This window comes from Anser anser, assembly GCF_964211835.1.
Source record: "Anser anser genome assembly, chromosome: 2".
Lineage (NCBI taxonomy): Eukaryota > Metazoa > Chordata > Aves > Anseriformes > Anatidae > Anser > Anser anser.
In genome coordinates this window covers 161,903,769-161,929,482 of record NC_139721.1, presented here as the reverse complement: position 1 = coordinate 161,929,482, position 25,714 = coordinate 161,903,769, and the positions used below count along the sequence as shown (strand labels likewise).

At 51.8% G+C, this 25,714-nt stretch overlaps 1 protein-coding gene across 7 annotated transcripts; it reads left to right on the top strand.

The window, feature by feature from the left end:
• The first annotated feature begins 11 nt into the window (after positions 1-11).
• KIF9 (kinesin family member 9) lies at positions 12-24,969 on the top strand. Of its 7 annotated transcripts, XM_083822510.1 has the most exons (23): positions 12-148; positions 721-780; positions 2,343-2,439; positions 3,083-3,248; positions 3,383-3,489; positions 4,264-4,488; positions 6,161-6,244; positions 6,366-6,458; positions 7,184-7,331; positions 8,137-8,201; positions 9,291-9,368; positions 10,381-10,449; positions 10,882-10,986; positions 12,928-12,983; positions 14,396-14,486; positions 15,650-15,783; positions 16,402-16,584; positions 18,554-18,762; positions 20,029-20,208; positions 21,584-21,699; positions 21,826-21,932; positions 23,975-24,079; positions 24,752-24,969. In XM_083822510.1, the coding sequence occupies exons 1-22, from the start codon at positions 99-101 to the stop codon at positions 24,063-24,065; spliced, it is 2,514 nt and encodes an 837-aa protein (XP_083678636.1). In that variant the 5' UTR covers positions 12-98; the 3' UTR covers positions 24,066-24,079; positions 24,752-24,969. The 7 variants fall into 7 exon arrangements, 5 of the variants coding, with proteins under 5 accessions (XP_083678636.1, XP_083678635.1, XP_083678637.1 ...); XR_014579006.1 differs by lacking the exon at positions 21,826-21,932 and having other exon boundaries at positions 23,975-24,335; XM_083822509.1 differs by lacking the exon at positions 21,826-21,932.
• Positions 24,970-25,714: the final 745 nt, after the last annotated feature.

Sequence of the window (25,714 nt, the reverse complement as noted above, 5' to 3'; positions counted from 1 at the left end):
CGCCCGCTGCCCGCCTTCCGCCCTCACCGCCGCCGCGCCTTCACTTCCGCCTCCCCTCGAGCTTCCGGCGCCGTCCGCGCGGGAAAGCGACGGTTGCCATGGGAACGGCCCGCGCGCGGCGCCCGGCCGGAGCAGAGGGGGCGCTGAGGTGGGGGAGAGGGGACGTGTCACCCCCCCGGGCCTGTCACCCCCCCCCCCGGGCCCTGTCACCCCCCCCCCGGGCCCTGTCACCCCCCCCGGGCCCGTCACAGCCCCCCCGGGCCCTGTCACCCACCCCCCGAACCCTGTCACCCGCCCCCCGGGCCCTGTCGCCCCCCCCCCCCCGGGCCCTGTCACCCCCCCAGGGCCCTGTCGCCCCCCCCCCGGCCCTGTCACCCCCCCCGGGCCCTGTCACCCCCCCCCGGGCCATGTCACAGCCCCCCAGCCACGTACCCCCCCCACTGGCCATGTCACCCCCTCCCCAGCCCTGTCACCCCCCTCCTCAGGGCCTTGTCCCCCACCCCATGCTCTGTCCCCCCCCCCCCCCCAGCCCTCACCCCCTCAGCCCTCGTCCCCCCCCTCAGCCCTTGTCCCCCCTCCCTGTCCCCTCATCCCTTCCCCCCCCCCCCCCCATGTCACCCCCATTGTCCTCATCCCCCCCACACTGGGCTCTGGGACCCCCCCCGCTCCCCATCCTCCCAGCCCCTCACCCCCCCTTGCTCTCTCTCTTCCACCCCCCAGGCCCAGTGTCACCAGTGTCACCAGTGTCACCGGTGTCACCACTGCCTCGCACCCCAGCAGGTACCGGGGTTGGGTGCTGCGCCCTGCGCAGGCAGGTGCTGGGGTGGGAGGGGGCTTTTGGGGGGGGTGGGCTGAATTTTGGGGCCACCCTGGGATTTTCCTAATGGTTTCCGTGGTTGGTGCCTGCCCCCCCCCGACCGTCGCAGGGTTTTCCTGTGTCCCCATCGCCTCTGAGCACGAATCCGCCCCGAGACCTAAATTAGCGGGCCGTTGCCGTGAGGAAAATTCCCCTTGTCCTAAATTTCTTCTCTCTCCGGTCCAGATTAGGGTTTTTTTTGCCGGAATTTTTCCCTTGCTCCTTTCTCTCCGTTTTCCTTCTTGCTGTGGCCTTACGGAACTAAGGCCGGGGTGTGTTTGGATAGGGAAGAACGCTCTCATTCTCCGTAAAAACCCCTCAAGAAACCGTCAGCAGCATCTCCAAGGGGGCCGCGAGCTTTACGGCTGTCTGAATTTGCTCCCGTTTCGCTTGTCCCTGAGCAGCTCCCGCCTCTGCTCGCAGCGCTGGCAGCTCGTTTCTGTGCGTGTCCCGCGGTGGCAGCCCTCACAGCGCCCGTGCGCTGCTTCGTCACCACGCCTTGGCACGGATTCTCGTGGCTGAAGCCTGCCTCAGGTGCTGAGAGCTCACAGCAGTGGCGTCCCAGCACTATTTTGGACTCTTTGCTACGATAACCTGGGAAAAGAGCAAGGCGCCCCGCCTAGCTTCGTCACGTGCAACATTTCCCTGGGTGTTTGCGTATGTTAAATTAGTTAGACGGCATGTGGTGCTCTGTCAGTTAGTCACTCAGACGTTCACCTCTTATTGAAATCGAAGCCTTGGTTCAGATCTCATCTCTACGTTTCTTTTTAGTGAGGTCACAGCAGGTAAGGTGATGGAGACCCCAGAAAAGCGCAGTTAATACGTGAGAGATACCAAAGATCCCGTCCGAAACCAGAGCTTGTTGCTGGATCTCACCCGCCGAGCACGGGCTGTAGCAAACAGGCGAGAGAAAACGCAGCACCTGCGTGCTGCAGGGATTTAAAGAGACTCACCTGTGTGCCTCAGGTGGGGCTTTATAAAAAGGGGTTAACGGTGTAAAAAGGGGTTGTGAAGACATGAGGAAGGCATGGTCAGTGCGGACCGTAAGCCAGTCGGTGCTGCTCGGAGCGCTGAAGGTGTTGGCACCCCAACGGCGTGGTGGTGCGGAAGCCTTCACGCACAAAGCACTGGACGAAAGCAGATCCGTCTCGTATTCCTGCAGTTGTTTTGCTTTGCAGGGCTAGGAGGAAGAAAAGCTCGTGTTGTTAGATGCTCAGACGCCCGACACACAAGAGGAAATCATGACCAGTGAAACCCCTTTCTGTTTACACGCCCTGTTCTCGGAGCAGAACAATGCTGGCAAGACTTTTCAGCAGCTGGTTGCCCACGGTTGCTCTTACTAAAGGATAGAAGCTACGGCCGAGCATTTGTCAGCGCTTTATTTTAAACTCCGCTGCTCTGTAGCTGGCCTTTTCGCAGCGGAGAGCATTGCGTTTCATCTTGGGGAGTGCAGCGCCGTTGATTTTCCTGTGTTCTTCCTCTGCAGAATGGATGCAGCAGAAAAGAAAGTCCGTGCGTTTGTGCGAGTCAAACCAACGGCCGATTTTGCTCAGGATATGATCAAGTTTGGGCCAGACAACAAGGTAGAGAAAAAGCGATGGCAAGCGTGAACGGTTCAGAATTTGATTTCAGTTTTGCCCGTAGAAATGCAGAATTCTTCTGTGTCTTGGGGACCAAACATAGCTTTTTGGCGCGTGTGGGTTCACACGTTCCTCCTCGTTCCTCTGTGCTGACAGAGCCTCGTGGTTTTGTATCAGTACTTTTGGCTATATCATAATTCTTGTGATGCAGTCACTAAAGAAAATCCTAAAAGAATCCTAAAGAATCCTAAAGAAAATCCTAAAAAGGGCTGGCTGGGACTTCGATCCCGGAGGAATTCCCACTGGTAACCTCCAGTTCAGCCTTTGAGGTCCCCCTGTGGCGCAGGCTGCTTCTCTTCCCCATCCGCGCGCTCCTGACTTCACCCCGTAATCCTTGTGCTGATACCAACCCAATAATTGCCCTGGCACATCTCTGGAAGGCAAACAGATGGACCTTTTTCCCTTTTTTTGGACCTCCTACCACCAGAAAATACCACCAGGAGCAGTAAAAGCAGTAACAGTATTTGTGTTTCGTCTTCTGCTTACCTGCAGGTCTTCAGTGGATGGGTTTTTTTTTTTAGACAGTAGCTGCTGGAACTCTTCACGGCTGCTGAAATTAACCTTTGTTTCTTTTCTGGGGTTTCAGAGCATAGATATATACATCAAAAAAGACGCCAGGAAAGGAGTCGTGAATAACAGACAGACTGACTGGTCCTTCCGACTGGACGGGGTCCTTCACAACGCCTCCCAGGAGCTGGCGTATGAGACCGTAGCCCAGAAATTGGTGTCTGATGCCCTGGTTGGCTATAATGGTAATTTCGTGCTATTTTTATTATTTTTACAATAAGGGGAGATTTGATCTGCGGGAGGTCGCCTTCTGATGTCGCGTTTGGGAAACACAAAGATTCCTTTCTGGGTTTATTCTTTTGCTTTGGTTCTTTTCTAGGCACGATAATGTGCTATGGGCAAACGGGGGCTGGTAAAACGTACACGATGACGGGAGCAACTGCCGAGTACAAGCATCGAGGGCTCATACCCCGAGCTATCCAGCAGGTACTGAGGATCCAAGCGGGAAAAGAGCCTAGAAGAAGTAATAAAGGCGTCACTCGTATCAGCTATTGCTGGCGCTCATAAAAGCCATTTAACACTGTAGATATGTTTTATTTGGTTTCCATCGGTCCTTTTTTTTTTTTTAATTTTATTTCTGTGATGGTCATTAAGGAGATAAAGGATCCTGTAAAGCACGGTTACTTTGTACCTTCGGTTACTTCGTACCTTCCTTTTCCTACGCCGTGACCTCGTGCGTTGGTAGTGGTGGTTATTTCACACCTCTGGCATGGTGTTGGTTTGAAACACGCTCCTGTGTCGGTTCCATCACTGCCTACATCCGTGGCTGCCCAGAGGCACCCGTTAAGCGCTATTTTAGGGGACAGGTCGCTGCAGAACGCTGTCCACTCCCACAAAGACGGCTGACACACGCAGAATGGGAGTGATACAACCTGAGACACAGATGGGAGGAATTCTGTAGATATGCAATATAGTCATTTACAGAGGTTCACGTTTAATTCTACTAGCTCACACAAAGCACTAGCTGCTTCCCAAACGTAAGAAGGCCTCCAGAGCTTTCAAAAACACCGTTCTGGGAAATCCTGCTAAAAATGTTGCCTTAGCCCTGTCAGCCCGCAGGCAGCCACGGTTCGGAATTAGCTGTGCACGCGCGGATGAGCTTCGAGCCGTTTGAAAAGTCACAGACAGCTCACCCGAAAAGCCATAGATAGTTCTGCTTGTGAACGCGGCCTGCCACTGACATCCTTTCTCTTTGCGCAGGTCTTCAAAGCGATTGCGCGCTCCGTTGATTCCTTCATCACTGTCCGGATCTCCTACCTGGAGATCTACAACGAGACCTTGTTCGACCTGCTGTCCCCCACGACAAGCAGTGCGACCGGAGACGTGCCGATGGCTGTAGTGGACTGCCCGCGGGGTGTTTACGTGAAGGGCTTATCTGTACATCCTGTCAGCCACGAGGAGGATGCTCTCAATCTCCTTTTTGAGGCAAGGCAACCGAATATTACAGTTCCCTTGGCGGCTGTGTTTGGTGGCTTGGCTGAGGGAAGGAGCAGTGAAGCAGGAAGCGGGTGGCCAGGACTGCCGGAGGGAGCTTCAGCCCTCTTTGTTCTCTCTCTGGTGTGTGGAAGAACTGGTAACTCTTTGTAGTCCCTGCTCTTGCAAGGAAATGTCCTTGGCAAAGAGATTCTGGAAGATGTCTGTGGAGAAACCCTGGCTTTAGTGTATGTGAGAACAAGTCAAGTGATGGAGGACATATGTTAGGGGTGAGGCCGCGGAAAGCAGCAGCACTGGAGATGCCAGGCAGCACCAAAATGGGTGAGGTAGCCACAGATTCTGCCTTCATTTCACAAGGCTTGTCCGAAATACCAGCAACCTCACTGGCCCCTTCAGGCGACCGAGGTGCTGACCAGTTGGAACGACCTCTTTTCATTACCCTGCTTATCTCACAAGGATGTCAGCGCGTGCCTTAATACAAAGTGTAGGATATTTGGGATCCTTTTTGACCCCAGAGCTGGCCTACACTGGAATTCCTTCCTGAAAAACTCCCCTGCCTGTCCTAGCGAAGTCAGTGCTCCAAGAAAAGAGTCTTACCAGTGACATCTCTGGCAGGTAGAGTGGTCACAGCACAGGTACTGTTTGTCAGATTTTACAGCAGGGATGTTCACACAATGGGTTGTCTTTCTGAAGGAAGTTTGCTTGGTTATGGCTGCATCCTTCTTTTACCTGTGGGTGCTTTAGTTCGCAACGAAAACGTGAATAAATTGTTGGTTCTGTTTGCAGGAAGGGTTTTCTTACCGGGAGCCATTTGGTGCCCTTAAAATCTTTGATTTGCCTTTTTACTGATGGGACTGTGGTGTCCTAAGCTAGCCTCCGTGATTCACAGCAGCTCCCATTTTCCTCCTAAAAAGTAGAAGGATGGTGAAAACGAGGCCTAACTTTCACACATTTACCTGGAGTTCGTCACCTTCATGCTTGCTCTTGGATTCAAACTCCCTGGTGAGGTGGCAGTCACTTGAAGGTTGTTGTCCTCAGAGGCATGGCCAAACCAGCTGGCTGTGAAACCTGTGGCAAGTGCATTTCTGCGCCGTAGAGCCTGCCGTTTCCTTCTGTGCCTTGCCAGAAGTGGCAGCGCAGCTCTGTGATAGACTGGCAGTCCTCACAAGCAGTTCCAACATCGTTTGCAGTGTTGCTTTGTTTCCGTGGAAGTAGTCATCACAAATTTGTGGTTATCACACACGTCTGAGTTGTCCGTGACATTTAAAGCCTGGGGAGCTCTTTGGTTTTCCACTCATCGAGAAACTGAAACAGCCAGGGGGGTGTTGGGTCTGAAGGAGGCCAGCCTGGCTGTTCCTCACAGAGCCACAGGTCTGTGAGCTGAGCCTTTAAAGTGGAAATACAGATAATGTATCTGGTAAAAGGCACGATTATAGCACGATTATTACGATTATTAACCAACCATGCTGTGAAATGCCTTTTAAGCGAGAAAGTGGCTCCAATACCCCGTGTGCTCCTGCACTGGAGGCTCTAACCAGCTGAACAAGTCTGCAGAACGAAGATTGAACCCCTGTTTATTTAACTGTGTGGATTTCTAATTTCCCTGTGTTCTACCAGTGCAGAAGCTTTAAAATACCGTCTTCAATTTTGACTCTGTTTACAGGGTGAGACCAACAGAGTAATAGCAGAACACTCGCTGAATAAAAATTCATCCAGATCCCATTGCATCTTTACTATCTACATTGAGGTAAGAGCTCCAGCAGCTTTTCCAGGGGCTCGAATGACTGAGGATCTTTGTGTGTCTGTTTTTTTACTGTTTTCCAGTTTTGCCTACAGTTAAGTACAGCCCGTGTTCTTTTCCCCCTCAGTCTCGTTGCAGGGTTTTCTCAGACGTCAGATGCATTAATTCGAAGATCAACCTAATAGATCTGGCAGGCTCAGAGAGACTGAGCAAGACCGGAGTAAGTAATGGAAGAAATATTTCAGTCCATGGTGGAGAGTCCGGTAATCAACACGTTGGAGGTGAAATTTGAGGGTTTTCCGCAACAGAATTCAGCCCGTGATAAATGGGAGAGACTGTGACAAGTTGTAAGTCACATTAATGCATGGGAGAGTGCTCAGATGTTTGCAGCTCCTGTGTACCTTTGCCGAATCCACATGTACGTGACTCCCATCCTGCGTGTGCCTCCCAATCTGATCCAGGTTCAGGTTTGTCTATCAGTTTATCCATCACTTCTCTGCAAAGGAGAAGGCCAGAGCCGTTAGCTGTTAAGACAAAGAACTTGTGCTTTTCCTCTTCATTCCCTGAGCGTCAGTGCAAATCTCGCTTCTGGTCACAGCAGGCAAACTCTTGAAACTTTCTCAGAGCATTAGACCTCAACGGCTGAAACCTTCACAGGTCCCGTGTGACGTTCTGTACCGATCGGAGCAGGGTCCTGTGACAAATGCATACTCTCCCGTTGCGAAGGAAAGCTAGTAGTGCTGGTAGATTCGTAATGAAAAACGGAAGTCTCTGAAAACTTGTTTTCAGGCTGAGGAGAGCTCTAGATGAGCAATGTGTTTGGGACAGGGATTAGATTCCTGTCCTCACCGTTGGGCGGGGTTGTGCCCCGGTAAGGAGCAGGCTCTGTTCCGCGCTTCAGCCAGAAACACCCGTGCGAGCTTTGCCTTTTGGTCTTTGTTACAGTCTGAAGGGCAGGTTCTGAAGGAAGCCACGTACATTAACAAGTCTCTGTCGTTCCTCGAGCAAATCGTCATCGCCCTGGCTGATCCGAAGAGGGACCACATCCCCTTCCGACAGAGCAAGCTCACTCACGTCCTCAAGGACTCGCTGGGTAAGAGCTGTGGATTACAGCAGCCCCAAATAAAACGCACAGAAGGTCGTGATTCAGGGAGCCTATCAGCTGTTAAAGCCCTTACATATAAACACGTGGAACTAATCATTGTTCAAAGGACGTCTGGTTTTCCTCATCAAATAAAGCGGCAGGCACAGACAGTACAAAGGCCGCACTGATCAGGCCAATAGAAATTCGCTGAACTTTCCTCAGTTGGAACAGTTTAAAAAGTAGCGAGCAAAAAAATGCAGCGCGTTACAAGCCTTTACAGCTGCTGCTCCTCTAGCGTCAGGCTCCAGATGAGAAACCCAAAGCCGAGGTGCATCTGGAACGTGCAGGAAAGGCTGAGGAGAAAGCAGCTGAAGGCAGGCTGCAGACATTTGTGTGGAGTAACTGAAGTCATCAAAACGCGGAGGGATGTTTGATGTACTCTGAGCATACGACTGGAATTGCTCTTGTAAAAGACGGTGACGATGTCCTGTCAGGTTCCCCGGTACTAGAGTCACACCAAAGGTTTTTAAAATCCTCTGCTCTGATTTATCTGATGTCAGGCTTTTGCAGTTTGTCTTCCCATCTCCTTACTGCACAATCACCAGATGAAAAACACATTTTACCTTCACTTGTAAGTCAGTCTGTGCCACTGCATGGGAACTTTAGAGGGGCAGTTCCAAACTGGCCGCGTTCTTTGTTCCTTCTTTTTCTGTTTTTCAGTCAGCATATAACATAATATTTTCCAGAAGAGGAAAGAACAGCAACAAAATGATATACTTTGCCTTTTTTTTTTTTTTCTTTTCTATTGTTCCAGGGGGAAAATGCAATACTGTCCTAGTGGCAAATATCTGCGGGGAAGCTTTGCACGTAGAAGAGACTGTAAGTTGAACTGATTTCTGCAGAATTACAGTCTTGTTCCTGCTACTGCTGCAATTGCATCAGCCCTAACTGTGTTCAAAGAGCAGTCTCTGGAGGGCTGTGGCTGGAGTCCCAGAGAAACATCCTGTCTAATTCTTCAGAAACATTGGATAGCTCATCTTATCTCAGAGGCTCAGAGAACACATTGATCTCGCCAGTCTGCTTTGTGAGGCAAAGAGTGGTAACCGGCCTGAATTACGGCGGGCCCCAAGAGCTGAGATCGAAGCACACTGGATAACGTTAACTGTTATTGTTGGTTCAGTTCTGCGAGTGTGTTTTGAATGGTAAATCGGATAATGAAATCGATGGAATTGTACCAGGTCACGTCAAATCTGAGCTGGCTTTCAGCTGGTTTGGGAGACTGGAACCAGGAGTAGCCTCCTAACAGTAAGCCAAGTTTTTTAAGCCATGAAAGAATAAAATGGGTGAAAGCCCTGCTGGGTGAAGTGGGATCATCTTAGCCGTATCTGTGACACTGAGAAGGGAATCACCTTGCTCTGTGCCAACAAACTTTTACATAGCAAAACAAATGCAAACGCAGTCACCTGCTACGCAGCTGTGCTCGAGGCAGAGTGTTGTTTTTGTCATCTCCCACTTGTGCTGTGATAGCGTCTAGAAACAGGGGGAATTGCAGAGGAAATGGGACGATTTTCAGGCTGCAGGGGCTTATTCTCAAGATAGCACATTGCAGGAACTAAGCCTGAAAGCCATTGATACGGGATTTGGAGTTGTTAGGGCATGTTATTTTGATCAGAAATGGGACGGGGGTATTTTCGAGACCACAGCTCTTTTACACAAAGAACTGTCCACATGCAGAACAGAAAACACAGAGATTGTCTGAAGCTGGCTCATCACACAGAAACCAATGAGCACTGGAGGATACGCTCCTGGAATCATAAACCCTGTAATTCTCCACGCAGTTAAATAGCTTTGCTTTTCTATGGACTGGGATCTGATACGATTTAATAGTAAGGGATTATGAAAATGATATCCTCACCACTATCTCTTTCAGTTACTGTTTAACAAAAGAAAACCAAACATGTTTTTCAGTTGTCTTCTCTTCGTTTTGCTACCAGAATGAAATGGATCACAACAGAGCCAGTCATCAATGTGACATGTGACCCAGAGGTACGTAGAGAACAGCATCGTTCCTGCTCCTGCTGGTAAAATAATGTTCTTGCCACGATTCCAATACTTGTTTAAACAAGGCAAAAAATTAAAGAAATTGATGACAGTGTTTTAGATGTCCTGAGTGCGCTTCCACAGCTGAAAGGGAGCTGGCAGCAGTCAAAGCTGAATGAATTGCTGATAGCCCAAAGAACAAGCTTAGATTTATCTGATCCGTAACACATGGGGTGTGTGAGAGCCCTGCTGTACTTCACAGCCTGATCTCACTGGTGAGCAGAGAAACAGCTGGGGAGTTTCCTCCAACAGCTCCCAGAAGAAGCTGGGAGCTGTGCAAAAAACTGTCATTTCCTCTTCGGTCCCTTCATTTTTGTTGGGATGTGTGGAGTGGGAAAGAGAAACCAACATGTGTTTAGGGAAGCTAGTGTGCTTTGATACTCCAACAGGCCCTTAAAGCAGCTCAGTATCCGGTTTTCACCAGATCCCAACAGATTTGGGTACTCCCACCTTTCTGGACACACATTCTGCATAGTCAGTGCTTGAAGATATTCCCAATTATGGAGAAATTCAATCACAATTATGCCATGGGAGACTCCTGCCTATGATTAAATTTAATGTCAGAACTCCTACAGAGTTCAGTAATGGTCAGAGTGGAACCCCGCACATCTCTTTGTCTTTGAGTTGATGTCTCGTGGTCCGGAATTTGAGGGCCCCTACAGTACCAGATCAGGAAAGCATCAGGTTAATAAAACAAGTGCCCTTCTCTTGGAGGCTGAGGCTGACTCTGCAGGCAGCACATCCAGGACACGACAGAAACTGTCCTGTAGGAAGCTATTCAGAGGCAAAGTGACTTCCAGGCTCACTGTTTCACTGATGGAATCCTGACAGCAAATCCTGGGGGAGCTGGTACACAGCTGTGATACATGGCAGTGAGCTGTATGTGGCTTTTCAGCACTATTTTTTTTTCAATAACAGCATTTAGTTACTTGCTCACCTTTTTTTGTTTTCCTGCTAGGAGACAGTGAGGGCTTTGGAGAAGGAGATTATTCTTCTGAAGCAAGAACTGGCTATGCACAACAACCTGGTGAGGAACTGGCCGCACCATCTTAGATGGGACCTAGTCAAGGCTTTGCCATAATCATCGTTTTGCGGGGGGATCAGTTAACTCGGTGCCCAACACGACTGCATTCTTCCTTCTGCTTCCAGCACAATCCTTTTGGGATCAGTCAAAGCTCTGCACTGAGACTGTTGTATCTTCAGTCACCATCCCATGTTGGTTTCCTTTTTTGACTTGTGAGGCCCTCCTCTTGTTTGGTTGAAACACGAAAGGGAATGCATTGCTTTCAGCATGCTCCCAAGTCCCATGTCCTATTAACTCAGAAGACAAGAAGTTAAAATCAGAAATTAAGCATGAGGCTTCCCTGGGCACAGCAGAGCGATGTCAGGTGTTGCCACACTAGTACTTGCTGAGTATTTTGTGATTTATCAACATTCACTTGTTCACCTTTTCTCCTAGGTAAATCGATCTTTGGTGACTTACGACCCTCTGACTGATGTCCAGATAGCAGAGATTAAGTCTCAAATCCACAAATACCTACAAGGAGCCATTGATGAAATTGATGTAAGTAGCTTTTTAAGTAGAGAAGGACTTAGATACTGCTTCCATCCCATTTTATCCCAAGACAGGAACAATGAGAGTGTCTTCTGAAAAGGCTGTCTTTAACCTAAAAGTGCTACAGATTTCTATATATGTTTTTTTGGCTTGTTAGGGCTGTCTCCTTGTTTTCATACCATTTTTGCTTTTTTTGGAAGCTTGCGATGGTTTTACTTGGGTAAAACCTTGCCATGTAAACCCACTACAAAGCATGAGGAGACTTGTCCTCTGTCATGAAACCCTTTGAATTGGTTTATGCATTACTTCTACAAATAAGTAATGTCAAAAATTTGCCCTGTCAACATCACACTAAATCTTTTGCAAGGTGTGTTGCCAAAATACGTTCCGTCTCTTAGAGACAGGTTTGTTAGGACAGTTTCACAGCTTGGAAGTACCTGTCGACTGCAAAACGATTGCAGAAAGAAACAGCTGAAGTCCCTCATACACAAATATTTCTGTGGGGGCAAAAAAGAAAACAACCCCACGCAGAGGTACAGGCTTGGGGAAGGATATCCTTCCCCAAGTATCCTTCTCTACCAGAAGGATACTGAGCTGCCACAATTCCAATACTTGTTTAAACAAGGGAAAAAAAAAAAAAAACAACCTGATACTGAGCTGCTCGAGCACGTGCAGGGAAGAGCAACAAAGCTGGTGAAGGGACTGGAAAACAAGAGTTGTGAGGAGCAGCTGAGGGAACTGGGGTGGTTTAGTCTGGAGAAATGGAGCCTGAGGGGAGACCTCATCGCTCTCTACAGCCGCCAGAAAGGAGGTTGTGGTGAGGAAGGTGTTCTCTTTTCTCAGGTAACAAGTGATAGGATGTGAGGAAACAGACTCAAGTTGTGCCAGTGAAGGTTTAGATCGGATATTAGGAAGAATTTCTTCATGGAGAGGGTGATCAAGCACTGGAATGGGCTGCCCAGGGAAGTGGTGGTGTCCCCATCCCCGGAGGCATTTAGGAGATGCATGGATGTGACACAGAGGGACATGGTTTGGTGATGGGACTCGGTAGGTCAGGTTAATGGTTGGACTTAACGATCTTCAAGTTTTTTTCCAACCTAAATGATTCTGTGTTTCTCTGATTCTAAATGAAGCAGCTTGAGACACTCGCTCTCGTTTCATGTAATCATCTTCTCTGGAAGTCCGTGTGTTCTTCTTCCAGCAGGCAGGAGTGAAGCAGAATAAAGGCTTACGTGAAGCTGTTTTATATCTGAGCTGCAAAATGTGATGTGGATGGGTGTGGAGCAGGGAAGGTAGAGGACTAAGGAGTTTCACACGGGGACCGATGTCTTTAGTGGGACTGAAGAATCTTTTAGAGAGAGGGTTGAGAGCAGAGAGAGCGCATTTCACAGTTTGGTCCGGTATCTTAGGCCTTGGGAGACCTCAGGGCAGATTCCTGCTCAGTTACACTCTCCCCATTGCTTGTCTGTCCGTGCCTGCGCCTTTGCTCCTCATCTCTAAAGCAGAGACAGGGACAGGGCTCAACTGATTCGGTGTCATGGCTGAGAGGACTGGAGATAGTGCTCTGGCAGTTCTAAGTAGACAGTCTTGGAGAGTAGTGAAAAGAGAAGCAACATCATAATCTGCGAGGTCAGTAGATGCCATCTATGTAATTTGTAAAATTACTGTAAACAATTCATTATCTGGCTGGCTGTGCACTCCGTGGAACTTACCTATCTAGGTCTGGGTCTAAATCTAGGTCTATCAGATTCCGTTCTCTCTAAAAATCTCCTCAGAGTGAGCAAGGTATCAACCTCCAGCCAAGTACAGGATAAAGGTAACTCTCCTTCAGTGCTGATACCCACCAGCTGGAAAGCAAAGCCCTCACGATCTGAAATACTGGAATCAGTACAGCTGACCACAGCCTGGAAATGCTTACCTGTGTCTTCACTGTATACATCTCTTCCTCAGATAATGAATATCAGGCAAGTCCAGGAGGTATTTAAGCAGTTCAAGCTGATTGTAAGGTAAGATATTCAGGACTGACATATTTCACAGTGAGGTTTAGCAATTCCATCAAGCTTTTGTCTGTGATATCACGCTTACCGGGACATCGGTGGAGAAGAATTATTAAGTATAGGGAATAAGTTGTAACTGAAAACAGAGATATGGACAATTTCTGCTGGCACCACAGGACTATTGCCTCGAACCTTCCAGTGCTCATAAGTCACGTGCAAGGGCACAAGGGTGATAAGCTTCGCTGGTTAATAACACTGCTCAGCAAATATACACCCCTGAGCATGGGAACCCCAGTCGTTGTGTGTATCTCCATAGTGCAAGGCAGGCAACAAGCAGATCTGAAGAAAAATTAAACCGTAGGGTGAGACGATACGTGCTGCCCTCCCCACACCAGCATCTAAAGGTCATCAGATATGTGTGTATATATTTATATTTAAAGATCATGGCAAAGGAAGGTCACAGGGCAGTTTGGAGGAGCGTGATAAGAAGGCTTTGTGGCTGCTTCCAAGGGAGCGCTCTCTGCGTGGTGTGGGAGGGGAGAAAGTGTGAAAGTGCCTGTTGGAAAATGTCATCGGTGGGTGCTGAAAGCTGTGCTTTCGGGCTGAATGAGGGAAGGTAAGTGGCAGGCTGGAAAAAAGGAGGACAGGCAGTTTCCGTGTTGTGAAACAGAAGAGGACGGAGAGGAATAAGGGTGTTAGGGCAACCCACCAGCCTTTACAGCAGCGGTCTGGCTAGGCATTAGAGGTTGCTGTTCACAAGGGCAACGTGGGGATATTGCTGCAGAAAATCTGCCTGCCCTCAAGAGACTTGTTTGAACACAAATGTCTGCGGTATGTCATCAGACCAGGCAGTCAGGATTTTGAGGGACCCAAGGCCAAAATGGTAAAAATCTTGCCCAATAATTGTTATTTTTTTTTTAACTTGTCACTCCTTTATTGTGCCAAAGCACTGGGCTTTTTTTTTTTTCTCTTTAACTTGCAGATTCTCAAACAATCTTCAATCTCATATAGTGTACTTACACCTATGGACAGTGCTTCACCTGCTCTCTTTCAGTGAAAAAAAAATCACTGATAATCAATAGATGAGAATAAGATTAGATATTGAAGTGACATAACTGAACAGATGCGATACTATTTGATCTGGACCATTGAAAGGTTAAGCTCAGTATTTAAACAGCCATCAAAAAACTTCCATAGCTGTGGGGCCTAAAAGGACAGTATAGAAAAAGAAAGGACGAGGAGAATGGAAAAGGTTACAACAGCTACGGGAAGAGCAGAAGGAGCAGAATGGGGTGTTTGGAAGTGAGATCTCAGATAAAAGATGTTTTCTTTGGAGATGTGATATTGGCAGGTATCGCAGGATTTGACATATGAAATAATCCTCTGTGAACACAATGGTAAAGGGCTGCTTTCTCCCCTAGGCAACAGGAACACGAAGTGGAAGCCAGATTACGAAGCAAGTATGCTCTAATAGACAAAAATGACTTTGCTGCTATTGCTGCTGCTCAGAAGGTAACTCCTGGTGCTCGGGCCTTGCCCAGAATCCATTTTAGAATTAGCTGCTTTGCTGCTGAACCCTGAATTAACTTTTTCCTATTGAAATCTAAAGCTCAGAAATGTTATCGTGATGAGCGTGTCAAAAACTTGCACAGAGCAGAGGTGCACCAATTAACAGAGTAGCATTCCTGTCAGCAGAGCGTTAGGCCCGCTATCTGAACAGAATAATTTATAACATAGTAATAAAGAAAATATAAACTAATAGAAGAACGTGACCTGCCTGTCAACCAGGCAGTTGTAGAAGGCAGGGTCAGATCACTTGCCTCTGTTGAGGTCCTCCTTTTAAGCCTTATAATTTCCGAAGCAAAGTGAATGTACCATCTCTAAACCATAAATGCAGATGTGAACTCTGACCTGTAGTTATAACCTAGTTTTCATTACTTGTTTCCATCTGTGAAATATTTTCTCTCTGAAGTGGTTGTTTCCTCGCCTTGCTTTTCCCAGGAAAGCAGATAAAATAATCATTATCTGCTTTGCAGAGTCATGTACCCGTCCTGTGGTTTAACTGTAGATGCTTTGAATATTTTGGAAGAAAGGCGAAAGGGAAAATGCAAATTATTTGCATAACAGAAAAACAGATGGTCCCTAGCAGGCCTGTTCAAGTCTTTATGTAAAGACCTGGAAAACAAAACAAAACCCTAATACGAGCAGATTTTAACAGTTAGTGCCCCCTTCTGTTTTATGGTTGAGGCAATATGAGAGGTAGCGTAAGAAATGTAACTCTCTTACATGTCCCCCTTCACTAAGTGAAGACTTCCGAGGACGCTTTTCCGTCGCGTTGTTGCCGATGCCATGGTGGTGTAAGAGTTTTACTCTGAGATATTACCAGTAAAACACTGTGAGCACAGTGAACTTATTTTTGTGACACTAGACCCAAGATATTCTCCCCCTAAATAGCCGAAACACTCAGCGTATGAATTTAAGGGTAATTCTGCCTTTTAATTCGTACTTCATTTTTATGGAGGTGTTTCCCTGAAGTACTTGGTGGTGAACAAAGATTTTCGGATTCGGTTGTATGAGAAGATGAAGGGGCTGTTGGGTATGGGCTGTACAGCGTGGTTTGGTCAGCTGCAGAGCTAATGCCTCCTGGTCTGTGTTTTATTTCTTCCTGTTTCCAGGCAGGAGTGGTCGATGTGGATCGCCATTTGATGGGGAAAAAGGACGGACAGGAATTTGGGACTAGAACGACTCCTGTTTCACCCAAACCTGATGGGAAGAAGAAGAAATCCAGGAAGAGCAGCGAGCAGTCCAAGTGCGTTAAGCAGGCCGACGGCTCTCCCTTTTCCGTGATAACGTGCAGGGCGTGAGCTGTGATCGTAGGCTTTGAGATGAAGAACTTGCAGCCAGCACCCGTGGGGTTAGCCTGTGCTGAGAGGTGGGGAACTGAACGCACAGGCAGGGGAGCAGTCCTGCGATGGCATCGGGAGCCATGTTAAGCCTGCAGTTTTCCTTTAAAGCGCTAGGTGCAGTGAGGTCTGCTGAGTGGAAAGGGAGGAGGAGGAGGCAGCGGGCTGAGGAGCTGGTAGGGAGCGAAGCTGAGAAGAGGCCGAGAGAGAAGGGGGAACGTGCAGTCGATGCAGAGCAGAGAAAGACCCTTCAGTTTATAGAAGTGAGGTCCCTGTGCCGGCAGCTGCTACAGCTACGTCTGTGGCCTAGGGCATCCGCTTGGTTCCTCCCTGACGTTTCCCCCAAATCCCACGTGTTAGAGAGGAGAGAAACTAAGGCTTTAGTAGAAACCATCAAGGCTTTGATAGAAACCATGTCAGACTGCTCGTTTTCGAATGAGCAAGGCTAGCGCCTGCGGCTTGCTTTGATTTCGGTTCCCTGTTATGAAGAAATTAACCTGGTTCATCTCTTTCCCCCCCGTCAGGAAGGAAGGAACTAGGAGCTACCTTTCTGGGAGAGAGCTGGCTGCTCCTTTACCATCCAAAAGTCAGGGAACGATTCCCACCAGGGATTTGGACGTGAAGGAGAGAGCAAGGAGCGAGGATACAGCAAATATTGATGTGCAACCCTCGAAGCCAGCCTCTGCGGAAGGTTCCCAGCGGCCCAGGTAAGCCGTCCCTGTGAAGGAAGCGTAACCCATTTGCCAGTTTACACCCGAGTGGATGCATTGCATTTCCCTAGTACAACTCCCTGCTTCAAAGTAAAGAGGAGAGATTCAGAGACCTTCCTTGGGTGCAGAAACACATGGTCACAGAGCAGTGTTTTATGGGCACCAGTGGACCAAAGCATGTTGGTGGCAGTCAGCTTCTCCACCTCCTCTGAGCTCTGTCCTGGCCAGCTGCTCTGTTAAGCGCGAAGTCTCTGCTGATCAGGGGTCAGTTCCTCGTTTAAATGCTGGCGTGTGATTTTTTTTCCCTCTCTCTGTATATTCTAGAGCCAATATTCCCGTATTACATTCCTAGCATACCTGCGGGTTTTACCTTCTGCCGCTGAGCTATGCCAGTTCTCTACATTTCCACCTGGTCCCAGGTGAAAGCCGCAGCACTCTTCACCCCTCGGGCAGAGGGCAGAGACGCCTCATGACCGGCCACAAAACCCCCAGACGCTCGTGAAAAAGGGTCAATATCCGCGTGAGGTCATGGCAGGAAATGCCGTAGCAAGAGAGAATTGTGGAGAACGGCCCAAAACGCAGCGGTGTGCCAATTATCTGCTTGTATAACGGCAAGGACTTAGCACAGGAGGGCAGCACTGAATTGCATTTCTTTCTGGATGGAGTTAGTGGGGGTAAAAAACGCTCAGGGTACCAAGACCGAGGGCTCGATGTGCTCAGCAGCGTGCCGCTGTTGAGCTGCCAGGAGCTCAGCCAGGACCCCACACCACTGGACCCCACTTTTCCCCTCACCATTTCCATCCCTCTGTCGTTGCTGAGCTCTCAGGCCGCGAGTGAAGCAGCTCTGAAGTACTACGAGCGCCTCCATGGCCGTGTTGTACAAGACTGGTCCTTGCTTGTTCCCGCAGCCCAGGGAGAGCATCGTAGGTGAATTTACTCCTGAAGCACCTCGCCGTGGTGCTGCCTCCGTGCCCTCTGCTTCCCTTGCAGCACTCCCCCCAAAGCCAGCAGGGAAGGGTGCTGCTCCAGCTGCGTCAGGCACAGCCCAGAGCCGCTCAGCAGCTGAGCTGCCGGGGCTGTAGCAGTGGCAGCCTGCCCGGTGGCCGTCGTGTGCCGCGCTTTGCCAGCAGCCTGGCAGGAAAGCGGTCCCGTGCAGCCCTGCAGGAGTCTGAAAATGCCCTGAAGAGGCCGGTCAGGGGAAGGCAGCGGGTGGGTTTGCTTTGACCGGTCTGGGCTGAGGAACGTGAAGACTCGGAGCTCCCGTCTGCTTCCAGACCCACCCTGCTCCCCAGGAACAGCCAGCAGCACCGAGCAGCGGTGCGCTGGAGTTGCTGTTCCTCCTGCAGTGCTAGGGGTCTCCTGAGATGCTCCCCTTTCGCCCTGCGTGGCTCGTGTTGGAGCAGAAGCTGCTGTTCGCGAGGGCACATTTGCGTCAAAGCTATTTCAGCGAAAAGTCAAGACTGACACGTGCCGCTTTGAATTCAGCCTTTCGAAAGAGGCAAGGCTTAAAGGCCAGGGGTGGCAGCATCGTGGAGCAGCCAACAACCACAGCCAAGGGCTTTGTTTGGCAGACGTGACTGGTCTGTGCTGGGAATCCAGCGAGAAAAGGGCAAAGGCGTTTCGGCTTGACAATGGGGAGGAACACTCTTAGTTATTTTTTCTGAAAATTCAAACCCTTAGAGATCCTTTTTCCAGGGAAGACTCAATTCTGAGGCGCCTCCTGAGGAATGAGGCTTCCGTGTGAATAACCCTTTCTTCTGGGAGTGGCGCGGAGGGAAAGGGGCACGAGGGCTGGCACGGGGATGGCACCAGGAGGCAGCCAGCACAGCACGATCCTCGGAGGGCCCCTTGCAACGCCACCTGCAGACCTCAGCTCTGGCCTCTCCCCAAAACTGTGTCCCGCTGCCGGGCAGAACAGAGTGTACCCCCCCACATCTGCGGGCGTTGCCTTTGAATTCTGTTGCAGCTCCCCTCCGTCGAAGCCGGTGGCATTTGAGCAATTCAAGGAGGAGTGTGGAAGTGAGATCAGCCGGATCTTTAAGGAGAACAAAAGCATCCTCCTTGCCAGGAAGAAGAGAAGCAGTACGGTGGCCCGGAGGATCAACTTCATCAAGCAGGAGATGGAGGACATCAAAAAGGCTCTGGAGGCCCAGAGGCAGGAGCGGTGGCAGCAGGGTAAGTCACTGGCCAGGGAGAGTCTGACACAAGAGGGAGCCACCGGTTTCAGAGCAGTTTTGGTGGATGCCACCCAGCGGTTTGATTTCATCTCTGGTTTGTGGGTCCGGTTTGTGAAAGGCAAAACCCCGAAGTGCCAAGTAGGAGAGGAACAAATGGGGTAAGTTCCTCGCGGTCCTGCTGTGCTGAGGCGTTAGCTGGGTGCAGTATGCCCGGGTGAGACTGGGAGGTGCGCGAGAGTTTGCGCGCCCTGCGGCGGGGCTCCCGGGAGTCGCTGCTGCTTCGTTCCGCAGAGGAGTGGAGAAGAAACCCCTTCAGGCACGGAGAGAAATCAGAAGCAAGCTGTGCTATTAGGAGAGTGTGCCAGGGCGCTCTGCGTGTCCCTGCGAGGAAGCAGCAGCGGCGGCGGCCCTGGCGTGCAGGGTGGGCAGCAGAACAACCTGCCTCTGTGAGGCTACAGCCGAAACTGTGCCTAGGGGATCAGCGGGAAGTAAGGGGGAGAGAGAGAAAAGGGAACGGTCAGCAGCGAGGAGGCCCTGCCTGGTGAACGATGGCCCGGGAGTCAGCCCCAAGGGACTGCAGCGCTGCTGGTCTCCGTTCCTCTTCTCGCAGAGCAGCTTTGAGCAGCGTGCTCTGCACGTGGCCTCTTCCCGCAGGGCCAGCAAGCTGCGGAGCTCCTTTGGCTAGACGATGAGCAGTGTCAGCTTGAACCCGCGTCACAGGGAGGGTTTCTCTTTTCACAGACTCACTGCTTTCTTTTTTTTCGGTCCTTTGCTCTTCCTGATGACATCTACCAACGGGTGGTTTACTGTGGGTGCTGGAAACCACAAGAGCAAACTGATTTGAGGGAAGCTGAGAACACGAGATGTTTATCCTGGAGAAGCAGCGTTGGCTTAGCGGTCTCCAAAGGGCCGCCCAGCCTTTTGTCCCCAGACCCCTCACCCCGGCTGCCCAGGGTTTTTTTTGGCAGGAGCCACGAAAGCCCTGAGCGATACCCTAAGCAGGTGTCTTTCTGCGGGGCCCAGTCCCTCCTCTTTGTCTGCACGTGTCCTGCCTCACGGGGGACTGAAGTTCGAGAGCTCAGCTGTGATTCCTGCCCGGCACCGCCGCAATGTTGTCTTTGTAGCAAGCACATCTAAGGAAGCGTCAGTTGTGTGGTTAACCTCGGTGTAACGGGGTAACTGCCGGGTGCTTCCAAGCGGAATGACTGCTCTGCGGCCCTCTCCACCCGCACGAGAATCCTTGTTTCCTTTCCTTACCCTGCAGGGGAGTACGTCGATGAGAAAGGACACCTCATCATTGACGAGAAGGAGTTTTTACTCATCATGAAGATGAAGGACCTGAAGGAGGAGTACAGGTCGGCTTACGCTGAGCTGCAGGACCTGAAGGCAGAGATCCAGTACTGCCAGCACCTGGTGGACCGGTGTCGGAACAAACTCGTCGCAGGTACTGGCTCGCCGGGGCAGTTTCTGAGCAGCCTCCGGCTTAGCCGGGGTGCGTGAGAGCAGCTCAGCACCGAGCCACTTCACAGACGTGTTGCCAAGCCCCTGTCACGCTCTGTTGTGGTTTCTCTTTCTGCCTTTCCAGACTTTTTATTGATGGTTATCGTGGTTTCTTTTCGATGTAATACTGCATTTCTGTAGATTCTCTCTCGCAGATGATGCCACGCTGTCCCCTGCTCGTGCCACTAGACACATTCCTGTGGGGGGGAAGAGCCTTTCACACTGCAGTCAACAATAACGCTCCTGCTGATGGCCCTGGTTCTCACCCTTGATTTATTTTATTATAGATGGTGGATAAGGAGCTACTCTGGGCCAGGGCTTTGGCTCTGGGCTGCAGACATCTCCTGCGTGCCCCCGTGAGATCAGCATTTCTCAGGTCCCAGCGCTGCAGCGAGGCTGCCCTGGCAGGAAGCAGAGCTCGGGCATTTTAGCCTGTTCTTCGCCATCGCCTCCCTCGTGCCGATGAGTCACGGCTCCGCTCAGAGCGTCCCGGGCAAATCGGTGGTGTGCTGCACTGCAGGCTGCTCCGTTTGGGTCTGCAGGAACAGGAACCTGGTCCCGTGTGTCCCCGGATTTGCCACGGGTTTCTGTTAGGTCTGGCTTCGGCACTTTTAGGTGCTCCGGATGTTTGCTGTTTGTTTAAACACGCAGGCACGGGCTCGCTCTGACAACTGCGTGCCATCCCAGAGCAAAGAGGTCTCAGAGCTGAAACCAGGGTAAAAAATCAGTGATGTTCGCCGTGTCCACGGTGCCTGCGTTCCTGACTCCTGTGCCGCGGAGCAGCTCCCTTCCTGGGTGGGGAGCCCAGAGCGTAGCACAGACACTTTGCAGCGGGCGTCTGGGAAGTGCCCGGCGTTAACAAGGACAAAATTCCTGCAGCACCTGTTGCGTGTTATCACCGGCTATTACGGGATGGATAGCGCCTGTGCTCCTTTAGCATTTGGGATTGAAATGTGACCCCGAAACGTCCCGGCCACTCAAAATTGCCAGCTCCAAGCTCCCAACCGGTTGGGAGGACGGCTCCGTGTGGCCGGGACGCAGGAGCAGTGCCATCTCGTGGCCGTTCCCCTCTCGGGTGCACAAGCCCAGGGGACTGTCCCCAGGGCCAGTCACCACGTCCCGGCCACCTCCTGTGCCAGCTGACCTTATTAACTGTCCTTACTGTCCCTCTGTCCTTCTTATAACGAACTCTTCCACTAGGTTGAAACGGAAGAGCTCGGAGCACCGATGGCCTCCGTGATCCGCGGGCGGGGAGCCCGAAGAAATTCACCCTCTGGTGGCTGCGGCCCCGTTCATCGCCCCCCTGCTTTGCCTTGCAGAGTTTGAGATCTGGTACAGTGAGTCCTTCCTCATCCCCGCCTACGCGCAGAAAGCTCTGAAGCCCGGTGGCAACATCAGGCCTGGAATGATTCCCATCAACAGAGTTATGTGCCTGGTGAGTTGCCCCGGCAGCTCTGCCTATTCTCCCTGCTCGCCACGCGTCGGTTGCGTGGCGATGAGGGCACAGCTCAGCCCGTGGGAGGAGGGGGGCACGGCAGCTCTGCCCTTTTCTCCGAGCAAGGGTGGCTGGCAGCGAAACGCTGGCCGACACGGCGCAGAGAGCAGCTATCTGGAGACGCATCTTGCTCTCACATTAGCTTTCCCGTGGAGAGGCCAAAATAGGACACGGTGATTGAAGCACGCAGTCATCTGCCGACTCTCAGTGAGCAGGCACGGTGCCCAGCGGTGCGAGGGGTGCTTGGGAGGCCGGGAGTTTCCAGCCTGTAGGAGCTGTAACGTTTACAGCTACGCCGTTGTGTTTCGTGTTGTGGCAACTGGTGCTTAGCCAGCCCTCTTGTTTAGAAACCACCGCTTTGGGGCATCCATCGTCTTTTGTCGTTCCTGACAACGGACGTTCCTCTCGGGCTTCTTATTTACCAGACTTCTTCTGCGCATGATTTCCCCCTGAAGTCATTCCAGGTTTTGTCCTCCGCTGTGCGATGTCAGCCTCCGAACCTTAATGCTGTTTGGTAGGAACGCGGTGCCGGGGCTTCCACCCTGGCTGGCACCCAGGAGGGGTGCGCGGCAAGGAGGGAGATCCCCTCCTGGCCGTGAGGGGTTAGCCCTTTGTACCATTACCACGTCTCCGTGACTGCTGCCTAGCCCCAGAAGCGTTAGGGTTGGAAAAGGAGGAGCAGGGGGCACGTGCGGGTGGTTGGGAAGGAGTGGAAGCAGGGCGTGAGCTGTGCGACCCCTGCCCTAGGGATTTCTAGCCATTTCTAGCCCCATTTCTAGTACTGGGGGACTGTAGCTCCCTAGAGAGAAAACTGAAACCGAGATCTTTTGTTTCTATGTCTGATCATTTTGACTGTGAATCTCGGTTCAGCGTTTTCTTCCGTGCCTTCTAGGAAGGCACGTGAAGAGCTTCAAGGTTGATCGTAGACGGGTTCTTCCTATCCTCCTGAGTGAATTCCCTTGAGGCTACGAGTAACAAGCGTCATGTAGGAAAAAGTTTACTTTTAAGCAGGATGTTGTGATGTACCAGGCTGGAAGGTTTCAGACACGGACTCTGTAAAGAGAACAGCAAAAAAAAAAAACAAACCAAAAAACCAAACCAAAACCCAAAATAACAACAAAAAAAGCCTAACCCCAACCCCTCTGGATAATGAGGTCAGCAGGGGAACCCTGCCTGCCTGCGCTGGCCCAGGCCGCCACTCTTTGGGGAGAAGAGGAAATCCATCACCAGTCACTTTTACTAACCCGAGTTACTCAGTGCATTCATAGAAACTCCCTTAATGGTTTCCAGCCCTGGATTCCTTGTCATCACATCAATTAAAACGCGAAAGATAAATGAAGCATGCCTTTTCGCGACGCTTCGCAGCTGTGTCAAGCTGATGACGTTACAGGCAGAAATCTTCAGGCAGAGAACCGACAGCGACCCCGGAACGCTGCTCGGTGCTGGTTTCTCGTTTTCCTTTCACCGGGCAGCTCGCTGCAGCCTCCCCGTCAGCGTGACCGAGCGCCACACCAGCTCCTTGAGGGCACCACCTCATGTTCCTCCAGAGGTTTCATTCCTACTCCGAGCCGTTTTTCCTTCTCCAGGCTGATTCTTCACTTATCGTTCTGATGCACTGCGCCAGGGTACTCACCTTTTACTACCCACTGCTCTAGGTACTTCCCACTGCTCCAGGGTACTCGCCTTTTACTCGCGGCTCGAGTCCTTTGCCCGTTCACCTTTTATCACCCCAAACTTTCTCTGCCACCTTCTCCAGGCTGCTCGTTAATGGAAGGTAGCCAAGGAAAGCCAGAGCCATCCTCAAATCTGCCATGAAAATACCTTAAAAAATTGTGCTTCCACCCCAGCCACGCTCCTCTTCGGCGCGCTCACGCCTTCCAGACCGCTGCCTGGAGAAGCGTGGGCACGAGGCCAGCAGCCGGGCTCGGGGGACAAGGTGCAGCTCAGACTTTATTCCTGCTGTGAGGTTACCTTCAGGTTACCCGTCCCGTGGGTAGGTACGGCCGAGAGAGCTGAGGGAGCTCCCGCTGGGGCTCTGCGCTTGCACAAGGACTTTGCCCCAAGCCCTGCCCGGCTGCGGGGTGGGAAGGGGGGGCTCTCGCTTCCAGCCCGTGTCCTGAGGCTCCTGAGAATCGGCGTGCAGAGCTCCGGTCCAGCTCCGCGTCTCCACGACGCGTGGCTTTGCATGGAACGGGGTCTCTCTTTCTCCCGGCAGGAGGAAGACGAGCAGGACAGATTCGAGCGGATGCAGGAGACGACGCTGCCAGCTGGCCCGGAGTCAGCCTCGTTCTACAAGGCGAAAATGAGGAGCGATCAGAAGGTGACCTCGGCTGGGCCCAGCGACATCCTGCCGATGTGTGCTGGGAGAGCGGCTCCGTGCCCTGCTGCCTCCTGGGGTGCGGGGCTCCTCAGGACCCAATTCAGCCTTTCAAGGGATGCCGGACTAATCCTGTAGCGCAGCTAAGCTCTTTGACATGGCTTTTTTTTCCCTTCTGTCTGATGTAAAGGCCCCATCCCATGCTGGTCTCTTCTGCTGTAAAGCAATCCCAGCACTTCTCACCTCTACTTCCTTCCAGGCAAGGGCTCGCCATAAAATACCGCTGAGGCCCCGAGCTCAGGGGGACTTCAGAAACATTGGGCGCTGATGAGAGTAACGGGGCTGCACCGTTCTGTCTTTATGCCATTTTAAAGAAAACATCTCAAAGCCCGCCCTTCAGTGCTGGGGGTGAGGAGGAGGATTTCTCAGGCTGCAGTCTGAGCTCTGAGGGCTTCTTGCGCCCTCCTTTGAGCCCGGTGGCGTTTGCCACCGGTGAAGCGACGCCGGTGTGATGGGGCCGTGCCCCTCTGTGGTTCTTATGGGGGGCAGCTTCGTCCAGCACCGCTTGGGAAGGCTGGGAATGTCGTTTCTCTTGGCAGGCAAAATGCCTTTACCGGTAATTCTGCTCTGAAAACGGGGTTTATGTTCATAGCTGCTTTTGTTTTCTGTCGCCAGCACACGTACGCTAGAACCATGTCGTCCCTTGGGCAAATGCGCAAGAAGCCCGGGCACATCACAGCCGCCGGGAGTAAAGCCCCGTCGTCTCTGCACCTCACGTAGCAGGCTGGGCCTCGGGCGTTCAGCACGAAGGGGACAAGCAACGTCAGCTCAGAAAGCGCCCCGCGTTCCTCTCCACAACGGGTTTCTCGAAAATAAACAGTCGGAAATTAAAACAAACAGCTTGCTTTTGTGCAGCTAGGCCGACGGTTATCGGCGAGCAGGCCCGTCGCGCAGACGGGAAGCAAGGCAGGGCCTTCAAACGGTCTCTGCACGACGCCGTGTCACGGCAGGGAGGCGTTACAACACCTCGCGCTGCTTCTGCCCTCCTTCCCCGCGGCGAGGGCCTCCCAGGCTTGTCCTCACCTTGGCAGCTGCGAGCGTCAAGTCGCGCCGTTGCCGCTTTGATGCTCCCAGGACAGATCCTGACCGAACCGAGGCAGAGCCCTTGGGCTGAAGCAGGCCCGGGGCACTTCCCCCTGCAGGCTGTGCTGGAGGGAGAGGGACCCCGAGGGGTGCACGCGGTGCAGCGGCAGGGAAGCGTTGCCACCAGCCGATGAGCATTAGCCATGGCGTTATTGATTCAGGGCAGCCTCCCCTCCCCACTCCTCGGTGCGGCAGGAGAATAGGGCAGCGTTTGCCCGGTGCTTTCCGGGAAGGTAATTCTGCTCCGGGGGGGGAGATCACGGTGCCCAGCAACTGGAAAGCACCGGAGGATATCGTGCTGCTGCCACCTTCACGTACGGAGCGGGGCGTGCTGAGGGCCTGGGCCTCCTGCTTGCAGCACCCCCAGGGACCCCGCGTGCGCTCTCGGCACCGCTCGCAGCAGCAGAGCATTTACAGCCCGACTCCCTGACGGCACAAGGACCTGGCAAAGGGAGAACCCCCCCCGCTGAACGAACTGTGGGCTCCGGGCGCCCT